The sequence below is a fragment of the Oncorhynchus clarkii genome, chromosome 20 (genome assembly GCF_045791955.1).
Source record: "Oncorhynchus clarkii lewisi isolate Uvic-CL-2024 chromosome 20, UVic_Ocla_1.0, whole genome shotgun sequence".
Classification (NCBI taxonomy): Eukaryota; Metazoa; Chordata; class Actinopteri; order Salmoniformes; family Salmonidae; genus Oncorhynchus; species Oncorhynchus clarkii.
Window position 1 is genome coordinate 14,769,108 of NC_092166.1, and position 12,760 is coordinate 14,781,867.

Genomic DNA, 12,760 nt, shown 5'->3' on the forward strand with positions numbered 1-12,760 from the left:
TTCTTATTCAGATTCAGGCCACAGGCAGATCAAGGCACTGAACCAGATGTACGATCTCTAGATCGAGGGAAAGGAAATGGTAGGGAATAATTTAAACAAAACATTTTTTACTGGATAGATTATCAATTTCACACACATACCAAAAGCATTTTTGTACTATTGATTTTGTGGTAATGTTGTTATCCTAACTTCTCAGGAAAATGCAGAGTACTGTAAATCTATTATCATGATTACAATCTTCACATTTTGTTGAAAGATAACTATAATTAGTCTACATCTGAACAGAGCAGCTCTGTACTGCATGTCAGATATCTTTCCAAAACAGAATGTATCCTGTAGTATACTACTGTATGAATTAATCATGCATGAATTTGTAGTTAACTATCCCATCCTGTGACTACTGTACCTGTGATTTTATTTTATTGGTGTTATAGCTAGTGTGGACTTCCCAGTCAATAACCCAATCAACACACTGTAACGATCGTCGTAGGTGGAAGAAGAGGAGGACCAATGCGCAGCGTGGTAAGTGTCCATGTTTTTAATAAAATAACTGAACAAAAATACGACAAACGAACGGTCCTGTATGGTGAATGGAAAAACACTGAACAGAAAATAATCACCCACAAAACACAGGTGGGAAAAGGCTACCTAAGTATGATTCTCAATCAGAGACAACTAACGACACCTGCCTCTGATTGAGAACCATACCAGGCCAAACACATAAACGCAACATAGAAAAACGAACATAGACTACCCACCCCAATTCACGCTCTGACCAAACTAACACAAAGACATAACAAAGGAACTAAGGTTAGAACGTGACACACACACAACCATACACACTTACAGGCACACCCATTTCTAGGTAACAAGAGGACAAGTCAATTATTTTCCTTAATGTCAATACAACTTTATTTTGATGCAGAATTATCAATTGAGAATAACAAAAACAAACAAAAGCGAAATCTCCATGGAACAACGTAACACTTAAAATAACAGAGAATGCAATTTAAACTTTAAAGTATTCACCTTGGAGTTTTGCATTAGTTTAGTACATAATACTAGACCACCTGCAAACAAAAAAAGATCACATTGTGAAGCATAAAAAACAGTAGTATAGTTGAAAAAGGCATCTCAAAATGGCAATGTCGGGTCAAGCTTTGAATATCCTATACTATAAGTGGCTATCACATTAAACATTTTAAATGAAGTTAATTATATAGGTAATCATAATATGCATTCTTTATTTTAGAACAATGATAGATTCGTTTTTTACTGCTTTGGATTTCCACATTTATCATAATATTCTTATTGCCTCTTTAGTTTAAACTCTATTTAGAGGAAAATACAATACAAAAATACCATAAATATCTTTCTTTTGTATAACCAAGATGGTACTTAAAAATATGTAAAGATCTTAACTGAACAATATCGTAATGTACTCATCCGGTAGTCCATCTATGTTCATTACATTGTGTCATATCTCTTACAATACCAATTACATATTTTATTTCACAATAACTTTAAAAGTACAGTACCAGTAATGAATATATATATATATATATATATATATATATATATATATATATATATATATATATTCAAGCTGTATCAATAATAGAACTGGAAACATCTAGCAAAGTTCAGGAAGTTGGCAGCTGTAGTAATATGGAATGGGATTATTCAGGTTTGATGTTCTTCACTCTTGTTCGTGGTTGACAAATAGTCTTGCCTCCCATCTCTGAGCCATCACATTCTTTTTCCTTGGTAATGTGGAGAGTGATTCTGGGAACTGGGGGAAAGAGTTTCACCTGTAAAACTGCATGCAGTTTCAAGGTGAAAATGGATGGTGTATAAAATGGTTTGTAATGAAAAAACAGTATCAGAAAATGTAATGAACACAACTAAACATGAGCACATGCAATGTTATTTAGTGAGGCATTCAGATGACATTTAGTGAGGCAATCAGATGACAAAATATTTTTTTCTACACTGGTCATGTTTTGCAATTGGCATGACAACAAACACCACAAGGGAGTTGACTAAAGCACACACATTTGATCAGGTGACTAGGCTAACATCTGTTTGTTGATTAATTATGATTGGAGAAGATAGGACATACCCTATGGTCACATGACAGGGTGGAGCGATCCAGCTTTCGAGTCCTTGATGGTGATGAAGGGGAAGACACACATTTCAGTGGCACTTCTAAAGAAGAAAGAGAAACCATTAATACTCATACATTCATATGCTTAGAGACCTATATCACGAATTTGGACAAGTGGTGACCACTAGTGATGCAATGAAAACACAACACAGCTACAAACCACAAACTCTTTCCCATATTAACCGTGCTCTTCATCAGTCATCAGCACATACCTGCTGTATCAAAGCTCAGGTTCTCCAGGTTCGGGGACACCACAACAGTGTCATACTTCTCCCTGGTGTGCATCTGGCTCCTCTGCCTCCTCCACTCCTCCTCCCTCTGCTTCACCATCTTAATCTCCTGGTCCACCAGGGACATGGAGCTCCGCGAGCGCAGTTTGAAGAAGGGGTTGTTGACAAATGTGCTCTCCTGGGTCTCCTGGCAGGAGGCCGAGCTCAGGCAGAACTCTGAGGCACTCCGAATGATCAGGTTGGACGTCTCTAGAATGATGACGTTGGCTGACGTCTCCAAAGGCCACTCGCTGTAACGGCTGGGACCCGGGGAGAGCAGGGATCCTCGGGTGCGGTGCCTTGGGCTGGTGGGGTAGGAGTCTGGCTCCAGGATGATCACGTTTTGGGCGGTCATTTCATGGTAGGTCGCACACCTCGGTGTGGGTGAGGGGGAGGTGGCTATGGAGAAGGTTGGAGTTTTTGCGTCGGGAGACCTCAGTGGCCTGCATCCGGGATCACTAGAGTCAAACATCTTCCGTTTCTCCTCCACCTCCTGGCAAAAACCTTTCCCGTACTTGCCGGGGTAGAGAGTGGTTGGTCTGGGATGTGCAGATGATTCTCCAGCTTGACCCTGTTTTGCGATCCCTCTCTCCCGCCTGAAGTTTTCCTCGCGCTCTATGGTCTGTCGTATCTCCCTTTCGACAGGGTTGTCTGAGTCCTCGTAAGGGGACCTGTAGCTGAGGTCATCCAGACCTGAGTCTTCTGAACATGGGCTGAACTGGGTGTGATGAAAGTCACCCAGGGCGAGGCTGTCGAGTTCGGTGTCCCTCCTGGGTCGGTCGATGTTCCTGACGGGTGTGTACATGGCGCTGTGGCCTCCCTGGCACATCCCCTGCTGTCTGACAGTGGGCTGGTGGACCTGGACCTGTCCTTTGGTCTGCTCCTCCATTTGGCGCCACTGCTTCCGAGCCCCCTGGAAGTCTACATGCTCTGTACTAACGTTCTTGCTCGTCATTTCTTGTATCACACAGTAGTCTTGAGGAACCTTCTTGTCAGGGTCAGAGCTTACAGAAGAGCTTGCAGATGTAGAATGACGTACTTTGCAAGCTCCGCCTTGGCTGGCCTCTTCCTCATCCTCTGGAATCTTTGATAAGACCTTGAACTGGCCAGAGGACATATCTTGGTCTTGGATCTCGCATTCTGTGGGGCAATCGGGTTGTTCAAGCTCGTGAGGACTATCTGCAGTTTCATCCTTGGCCCCATTATCTGCCTCCCCTGCAAATGTGTCCTTCTCAAGAGCATCTTGAGCATTTCCGTCACACCTTTCCTCCTTGTTGACTGTAGATGCAAAAGTGGACCTCCATTGGTCATCAGTCTCGCTGTCTGATGACACGATGGCCATTTCTACCTGCAGACAGTCACTCAGGTCGTCTCGGTCAAGGTCATGACAGGACCCCGTAGAAACGTCAGAGGAGACCTCCTCTCGGATAAGCTGCTCCAAGATGGACTCTTGTGTCACCATCACTTCTGATGGAGCAGAGTTGTCCACGTCATCTTCTGCAAGCAGGTCTTCCACCTTGCAAACGGGTTCACTCCCAAATATACTTGAGGAGTTGAGTAACTCTTTTAGACTGAAGTCATCTTGTCCTGTCCCAAAGTTGAGAATCCCCTCCTCTCTGTTTCCATCCACATGTTCATCATCCTCGTCTGGTTCATCCACTGACGTTTTTATGTTCTCTTTTGTTCCTCTGTATTCTGCGAAAGGTTCTTGGTCACATTCTTCCTCGCTCTCACTAAGCAGGGGTCTCTGGTCCTCCGTTTCCCCAGAATCCATTTTATAGTCTGTTAGCTCGTCCGTCTCTGAAAGCTGGCTGGTCTCCATGGCTACGGCCCCAGAGTGGGATTCTTGTTCTTGTTGTTTCTCTTGTGGAGTGTCGCTGGCACTGGCACTGCAGCTCTCTCTCACTTCATTCCCCTTTATCCTCTTCACTCCAGCTGTAGCTCTCTATGGAAGTCAAATAAAACACTAAGGGTAGAATAAGGCAGAGACACAAAAAAAAACCTGTATCTGAATAGATCAATGGGATAGCCTACTGAACCTGCTATGAGGTATTTTTGTCTTTCTTCGATGGCTCTTTTGATGAAGTGTGGTGGCGAGTGGAATTCCTTATTTAGTGAATCTCAAATTAAGTAACACTTATACCAGCCAGTACCCTCAGTTCCATCTAAAAATATATAGTTTATCCTTATAGGTGGTATAATGTTATGCTTTTAACACCCACCACAGTAACTGGTTAACTGGCTATCATTTTGGTTCTCTGTGATATGACACACCAGGGTTTCACCACGCCATTTTAATTTCATCAAAACGCTGTCTTCACTCTGGTGCTCACCGAGGGTGGGAGGAAATCTTTTCAAAGCATAAAATACCATGAGACATGCTTCAAACAGAGCATGGTTTCGTGTGTAAGTGGGTGAGAATTAGCATGATTTTGATAATTTCACAGCCAAGCATGTGATTCTGCCAGGGATAACATGTTGATGTCAAAACAAACATAGTACTGACATACATTTAAAAAAACACAGAAAATGGCTAGGTGAAGGGAGATGGGCTTGTTCTCATACATACTGTATGTCTTTAGATGAACGTTTGGATAAGGTTTTCATACAAGAGATGCAAGCTGTCTACATACAGTACATGTATGCATGAAACATGGTGACCAGACCATTTTCTGAGGCCCCTAATAACAGTTTACATGTGATTAAAACTGACTTCTTGATTAGGGGATGTAAGCAAATCAGCCCACACAGTTGCCCTAATCAACATACCTAGCTATTGCTAAGACAACATTTATTGCATAGTGAATACACCCACACACCAACACTGATAATTCACACCATTGCAGTTGGGATAGGCTACTGTCCACCAGTTGGACAGCACTTATTTTTCAAGTGAAGCTGTGTAGTGTGCTTATTGCCTAAGTTGTTTGAAAGCTTGGAGACCCCATATCTGCAAATAATCAACAGTTTCTTTATCTGAAGAAAAACAAAAAAATGGTGAAAGCATTGCACATGTTTCTGAGTGTGTGTGTGTGTTTGTTTGTTTACGCACATGTTGCAAACATGTGGTGCTGCATACTGTGACAATGGCATTGGGCAGAGAACAGAATAAACCCATCTGAAAGAACAAATTGGATCCATTATGTAAGAATGAAATACCTCGGCCCCCGTCATTTCGGTTGTGTCCCAATAGCGTTTGAACATTGGGTCCTGGTACTGCAGTACAGGGAATCAGTACATTCGAGCCCTCAGGGCATCCAACCCAGCCTCTATCCACCACACTGTACTAAGACCTGAATTCAACATGTACTGATCATTCATCCATAATGCTGTATCAATCCTAATGCTGATGGTTGGAGTGAATTCTTTGAAGCTCTTAACTTGCACTAGGTTTGCTTCTCCAGTGCACCACCATACAAACTATTCCTCCCATATACTGGTGTTTCTGACTGTCTCCTGGATGGAGATCAAGTCCACTTGGTGTGAATCTCTTAGCAAACATGCTGTACTGTATATGGTATAAATATAGCTTTGGAACGGTTGCCTAGAAACTTGCTGATGTGAAAATCCAAGCCCTCCTGGGAGCAGCTTGTAAGAGAGATGCCTTTTTATATGTTTTATCCTCTGGGTCATATTTAATGTTCATAGAGCAGTATTAAATGTACAGTAAGCTCTCTGCAATACCAGTAATGGCTAGATCTGCCAGATGGACCAGATTTATCTTGAATGATACAACAGGGACATATGTTGAAAAGTAGCCTAACCCACTGGCCACACCACGTCATTTCAACATGGAAATTTAGCTAATTTTTTGGTTGAGACGTTGATCAATGAAATGTCAACCTTTATTTGCCCACTCAAAAAGACAGCCAGAAGTTTGTTGAATTCCCAATGTGGTATCACATGCGTTCAACCATCTAAAAGCACAACCAAATTCCCCATGGAAAAACAATGTCCGATTTTTGGTTTGTGTTACGACTTCAATTTCAACCATTTGAAAACACAACAAAGTTCAAATGGGATTACAATGTCAGATATGTTGTATTTATACTACAATTTAAGGTGTTATCACTGTGCTTCATCTAATAGCACTACCAAATGACCTGGATTGTAGTTGAGATTATATTACAAGATTTATTCATTTGTTCATTATATTTGTTAATATATAATATAATTAATTTGTTAATATTTGTTCATTAATATTGTGAAGATCTCCACAGACCTGTGATATTTGCATGCTATCCTGAACATGCACACTTTCTATGATGACATAATAAGACTTTTAGAGTTACAGTAACCTCTAAATGTGGCCATGGATGAGTTGAATAAAAACTGTTACATAGCCTTAACTTTAGGCTATTTACTGTATTACAAAAGTTATATTGAATTGTGTTGGTTGACAAACAAATATCAATATTTGAAAGGAAATGTATCTAAAGCTTGGATAGTTTCATCTGAGCCACTGTCTTAATCCTATTCGTTAGCTTTTATTTTTGTTTTAGTTGGAGATGTGAATCCAATATGTAGACTATTGAATCCAACAAGTTAATAGGCTATTTACGTATTGCAAAAGTGAGATTAAATTGTGTTTGGTTGTCAACGCAAACAAATATCTCCATCTCAACCAAAAATCAAAGTAATAAAACAGGACTATCAAATCAAACTTTAAATGCACTTTAAATAAAGTTTGATTTGATTTATTCCTGTTCTTTTAACTTCGATTTTCTGGTTGAAATGGAGACGTGAATCCAACATATTAAATTTCACTAAAGCTTGAAACCCTAGGCCTATATGTATTGTTTATTTTGTTGAACCCTGGGCCTATACGTATTGTTTATTTTGTTGAACCCTAGGCCTATATGTATTTTTTATTTTGTTGAACCCTGGGCCTATATGTATTGTTTATTTTGTTGAACCCTGGGCCTATATGTATTATTTATTTTGTTGAACCCTGAGCCTATATGTATTGTTTATTTTGTTGAACCCTGGGCATATATGTATTGTTTATTTTGTTGAACCCTGGGACTATTTGTATTGTTTATTTTTGTTGAACCCTGGGCCTATATGTATTGTTTATTTTTGTTGAACCCTGGGCATATATGTATTGTTTATTTTGTTGAACCCTGGGCCTATATGTATTATTTATTTTGTTGAACCCTGAGCCTATATGTATTGTTTATTTTGTTGAACCCTGGGCATATATGTATTGTTTATTTTGTTGAACCCTGGGACTATTTGTATTGTTTATTTTTGTTGAACCCTGGGCCTATTTGTATTGTTTATTTTTGTTGAACCCTGGGCCTATATGTATTGTTTATTTTTGTTGAACCCTAGGCCTATATGTATTGTTTATTTTTGTTGAACCCTGGGCTGAATTGAAACAATAGCTTTTGATTTCTTCGCAAACGCTTATACAGCATGGTTAAATGTAATTTGCACTGTTAAACCTACCCTTTTGAATGACTTCGATAGCAATGGTAAATATATTTAGTTATTAAGAAATCTCTAAATAATCATTCTCACGGTAACACATTGGTAGTAGTTAGTGACAAATTTCAAAGCTGGGCTTGGTTAAACCCCGGGATGGGAGACCAAATGCAATAGCTGTAGATACATTTGCTCTCCAGTAGGAGGTACTGCTAAGCCTATAGTTTTTTTTCCTGATAGTGGATATAACGTTGAAGTTCTGACGTTGTTTCAAAGGTACAAACTAAACATATTTTATACAAGGTTGAAAATTGGTTACCATGATGACATAATTCTGTGGTTGAAATGTCACCCTCAAAACAACAGTTTTGATTACTTTTTGCAAATCCAATGTATTTTCCATTTAGATTCCACATCACAATAGCTTGACAAATTACGTTGAAAAAACATTGATTCAACCAGGTTGTGCTCAGTGGGAAGCTTTACTTTACACACACAAATATTTTACTGAATAGCATTATGAATGTTTACATGTACAGTTTGAAAATTCAATGAGAAGGAAATCTTTGAGTGCTTTGCAGAAGGTCAAATTACCACAAGCCTAGGGATGGATTCACCTGCCAGGCTATCAGCAACTCATTTCACCTGCATGGCCATGTATCTTTGTGTTGTCCATGTGTACTGTTATATCATGACCACGTGGCCTGCTGTAGGTGTTTCTACTCGATCATTGCAAAATGGAGTCTGTGGTCTGCACAGCCAAGATAGGTTTACTGCTTTGATCGTCTGCAGACACAACAAGGATGATATCAACAGCTGGTTACAGTAGGATGAAATCCCTCAGTTCGGTTTACTTGGGAGGTGGAAAATACAACTGAAAGATGACTTGATTGTTGAGTATGAGGAGAGTCCCTCACACCCCTTCCCTTGTTACATCAAAGGTTGAGTGATGTACTCTGAATAACCTGTTCACAATTTTCCCAGGATACCCAACCAATGGGAAAATGATCCACCATTTGCAGTGATACAGAATGAGAAAATTCAATTCTAGGAAATCTCAGAGAGTAAATATGTTTATGAGAATTAATTGCTTGGCTGATAATAATGTGAAAAATGCCTTAATTTAAAGGGACATTTTTTAAAATCTTCGTAAAGGCAAACCACCTGTCATATGGCTGAGGACCAAAGACATGTTGGACAACAGATAAAATAGTCACGCGCAAAATGCTTAGGATACCCCACTGCGCAAATTACAGACATTTCCACCATTCTGCGGGGTGATGTAGATAGCAAACAGACATGCACCGACCAGGCAAATGCCCAGCATAGTGAAGATTAACTCACGTGCCGTAGCTGTGCAAAATCCATGCGATTTATGTACCCATCCAAGCCTTGAGCTGCCAATCAAAACAAGCTGGCCGTGGCGAAAATATACAGTATACTTGGATAGGATAACATATATGGTACCTACCAGCAGCCTCCAACAGAGCAACCAGAAGGATATCATCTCCAATTTACCGAAGCGACCACATATTATTTGAACTACATTCACTGGTAGAGAACTCAACCAAGCGGCCACGCGTTGCGAGTAATTCATAGGTTTAATTTGAAGGAGGAAGAGATTCGCGTTTATGTGGGTGTGTGTGGTAGGTGTCGGTCGAAATTATCGATTCGAAAGGCAAATGTGTCTGAAGTTAACTAGAGCAGACGCAATAAGTATTGGCATAAACGCTACTGAAATGCATTGCATCGCCCGCGACCCCCCGCGCTTCTCTCACAGCATCCTGCCCAATCCCCATACAGATAGATACGTTGGGCGCGTATGCATCGGATACTGCAGCATCCAGCTATCGCCCCCAGGCTCCTTCTCTTTCAGAGACCAGCTATGGAACGTTTGATTTTGCCTGCACTTTTTAGAACCCTGTCGATTTCCATGACCAACGTCACTGCTGCTCTGAAATCATTAGCTCACTGATTATTCATTGTGGTCCATTAAAATCCTTTTCCATAAAGGGCTTCAGTGTTTTACCAGCTGTCAGGATTTGTCCATACAATTATTTCAATTGACTGACCCCTAAGTTCATTGTTTGGGCTGTCTGGGTTATAGTATTAATATTCTGTGACTAAGTGGACAATTAGAACATCTAAATATTTCAGTCGTTTCAAGGATAAACCAGAGCTGAGTGGTGCAAGTGAGTGAAGTCTCTGGTGAGGGTACTGTATTGAAAAATAACCCCAAGACACAGTTAACTTACTGCTGTTAAAAAGCCATTCCAATCTGGATCAATGATGGATCTTTAAGTGAGGTGGATGAGAGTGCCATGGCAGGACTGGCTTTTTAATCTTTTAATGCTCCACTTTTGTTCTGTGTCCAACATTTGGGATCAGTTGTTCACTTTGGGCATGCTGTGATAAATGAGGCAGTATGCCTACCATTAAAGGTGTTCAGTTAATCTGCTGAACGTGTTTGTTTTTTATGACCGTGTTTTACTTTCTGCTTCCATTTTCTATTTCTATTGATGTGTGTATTTTCTGTAATTTATGTAACTCAGTGCTCATCTGTAAAAGAGACATTGTTCCCAATATGACTCCCTGATAAAATAAAGGTTAAATACAAAATAAAATAAGAGGAGAACCCCAACAAAAGCCACCATATCTACGCCATATGCTAAACAAAATGTATACAAAGCACAGTTAGTTTTAGTGGCCCAAATTGGCTAAAATGGCAACCCTGGATATATATCTGTCTCTTGTAATGTGAATGGCCTGTAAAACTCTGACATTTTGAGTTCCAGGGGTCATTCCAGCTGTACAAAATACCCGAAACTGTGTCAGAGTAGCTTTCAAAAGCGCTTCCTCAACTCACTACAACTTTTCTCAGCTCTCCATCCAGCATTAAAACCTATAAAACACATTTTTAAAAACACTACTATCAGTCTTAAACCAGTGGTCAGCTTGACAACCTCTCTAGTGTATGCAGAAATGCTCAGTGCTGCTGTGAGTGTTTTTACAGTTTAATCCACCCTCACTCTATGTTCTCCTCAGCTCAGCTGGCTCACTGGAGCAGAGCTTTGTTTCTCTCCACTTCAACCACACACTTAAGCCACAGTAAGAACCGAATCAACCAAATACCAATAACACAGCCTACCTTATGTTAAAGCAGAGCTCTCTCCTCCTCTTTTTGTCACACTCTAGCCTACATCTCTATCTTTCTCTCCCCCTCTCTCACTTTTTCTCTCTGTATCTCTCATTCCCTGTTTTTCTCAAACACTCTCCATCTTTATCACTCTTTTTGCCTTCCAGAATACAATCCCAGCAGTACTAACTCAATACTCTGAACTGGTAACCACCACCAAGACTATCAAGTGCAAAGCACATTTTTGTGACCTTCCTACTTTGGTCACCGTCTCTAAAGTGTCGCTAATGGTCATCAGACTGATGCTGAATAACTAGGTGATGACCAAACGTCATGTTGTCCTACTGATCTCTTACCTCTCAGGGTCTTTCCACAGTGATTCGGGCTCGGACTGGTCCAGTGGTGGAGTGATGAAGTGGAGTGTGCCTGTCTGCATCTGTCTGACACACACACACAGTCACCACAGCGGCAGGCAGCGACACAAATCGGGTGCGTGGAAATCAGCCAATCACGAAACAGAAGCTTTGATGACAGTTGTGTGTGCAACATGCGTTCACAGGCTCACACATTGAATATCACAAGCTAAGGGCAGCTACACGGTAAATGCACTGACTGTACAAAACATTCAGAATATTGAGCTACATCCCCTTTAGCCCTCAGAACTGCCTCAATTCGTTGGGGCATGGACTTTACAAGGCGTCGAAAGCATTCCACAGGGATGCTGGCCCATGGTGACTCCAATACTTCCCACAGTTGGGTCAAGTTGGCTGGATGTACTTTGGGTGGTGGACCATTCTTGATACACACAGGAAACTGTTGAGCGTGAAAAACCCAGCAGCGTTGCAGTTCTTGACACAAATCGGTGCGCTTGGCACCTACTACCATACCCTGTTCAAAGGCACTTCAATATTTTGTCTTGCCCATTCACCCTCTGAATGGCACACATACACAATCCATGTCTCAAGGTTTAAAATTGTTTCTTTAACCTATCTCCTCCCCTTCATCTACACTGATTGAAATGGATTTAACAAGTGTCATCAAAATGGGATCATAACTTTCATCTGGTCAGTCTATGTCATGGAAAGAACAGGTGTTCCTAATGTTTTGTACACTCAGTGTAGATCTTGCATACACACACACACCAACATGACATTTTCAAAGGACTTACTACTTTTCATAATCACATATGGCACGTGTTACATCTGTCAACTTGACATTCTAATCTCCTTCATCCTCATTAATCACACTAGCTCAGAGCAGCAGCAGTAGCAGAAGAAAGATGCAAAACAACAACCTGACTATTTGATGTGTTGTTGTTACACGCATGGCACCAACAGCTGGGATGGAATACAAAGACTCCCCCACACAGCCTCCTACACAGCTAACCGTTAGCTACTCTGTCAGGTCTTGTGTGGACCCCAGAAAGAGTAGCTGCTGCGTTAGTAGCAGCTAATGGGGATCCTTAGAAAATACCAAATACTACTCCTGTCAGGGATTTTAAATGGTAGAAGAATCAAGGTCTGTGAATATGGATTTTTTTCTGGCTTCACAATTTATCTTTCCTCTATAGCAATGTTTCCCAACCCTAGTACTTGACTACTCCCAACAGTACATATTTTTATTGTAATCCTGGACAAGCACACCTGATTCAACTGTCAACTAATCATCAAGCCCTCAATGAGTTGAATGAGTTTTTTTTTGTCAAAGGCTACAACAAAACTGTGTACTGTTGAGGGTACTCGAGGACCAGGGTTGGGAAAC

The 12,760-nt window shown here is 40.7% G+C and overlaps 1 protein-coding gene across 4 annotated transcripts; it reads right to left on the reverse strand.

The window, feature by feature from the left end:
- Positions 1–1,598: 1,598 nt before the first annotated feature.
- On the reverse strand, positions 1,599–11,444 carry LOC139377292 (uncharacterized). 4 transcript variants are annotated; one of them, XM_071120305.1, is made up of 4 exons: positions 11,356–11,444; positions 2,380–4,381; positions 2,123–2,208; positions 1,599–1,792 (listed from the first exon to the last, which is right to left on the reverse strand). In XM_071120305.1, the coding sequence occupies exons 2-4, from the start codon at positions 4,256–4,258 to the stop codon at positions 1,700–1,702; spliced, it is 2,058 nt and encodes a 685-aa protein (XP_070976406.1). In that variant the 5' UTR covers positions 4,259–4,381; positions 11,356–11,444; the 3' UTR covers positions 1,599–1,699. The 4 variants fall into 4 exon arrangements, with proteins under 4 accessions (XP_070976406.1, XP_070976402.1, XP_070976403.1 ...); XM_071120301.1 differs by lacking the exon at positions 11,356–11,444 and adding an exon at positions 9,335–9,725; XM_071120302.1 differs by lacking the exon at positions 11,356–11,444 and adding an exon at positions 9,335–9,725 and having other exon boundaries at positions 1,599–1,819.
- Positions 11,445–12,760: the final 1,316 nt, after the last annotated feature.

Bases quoted from the DNA above. Each gene is read 5' to 3' on its own strand.
- LOC139377292 (XM_071120301.1), bottom strand. From the start codon at position 9,460: ATGAATTACTCGCAACGCGTGGCCGCTTGGTTGAGTTCTCTACCAGTG. The intron at 4,382-9,334 runs GTAGGTACCATA...TGACTTCCATAG, and splicing joins TGCTCTGTTGGAGGCTGCTG to AGAGCTACAGCTGGAGTGAA. The intron at 2,209-2,379 runs GTATGTGCTGAT...TTTCTTCTTTAG, and splicing joins CCTGAGCTTTGATACAGCAG to AAGTGCCACTGAAATGTGTG.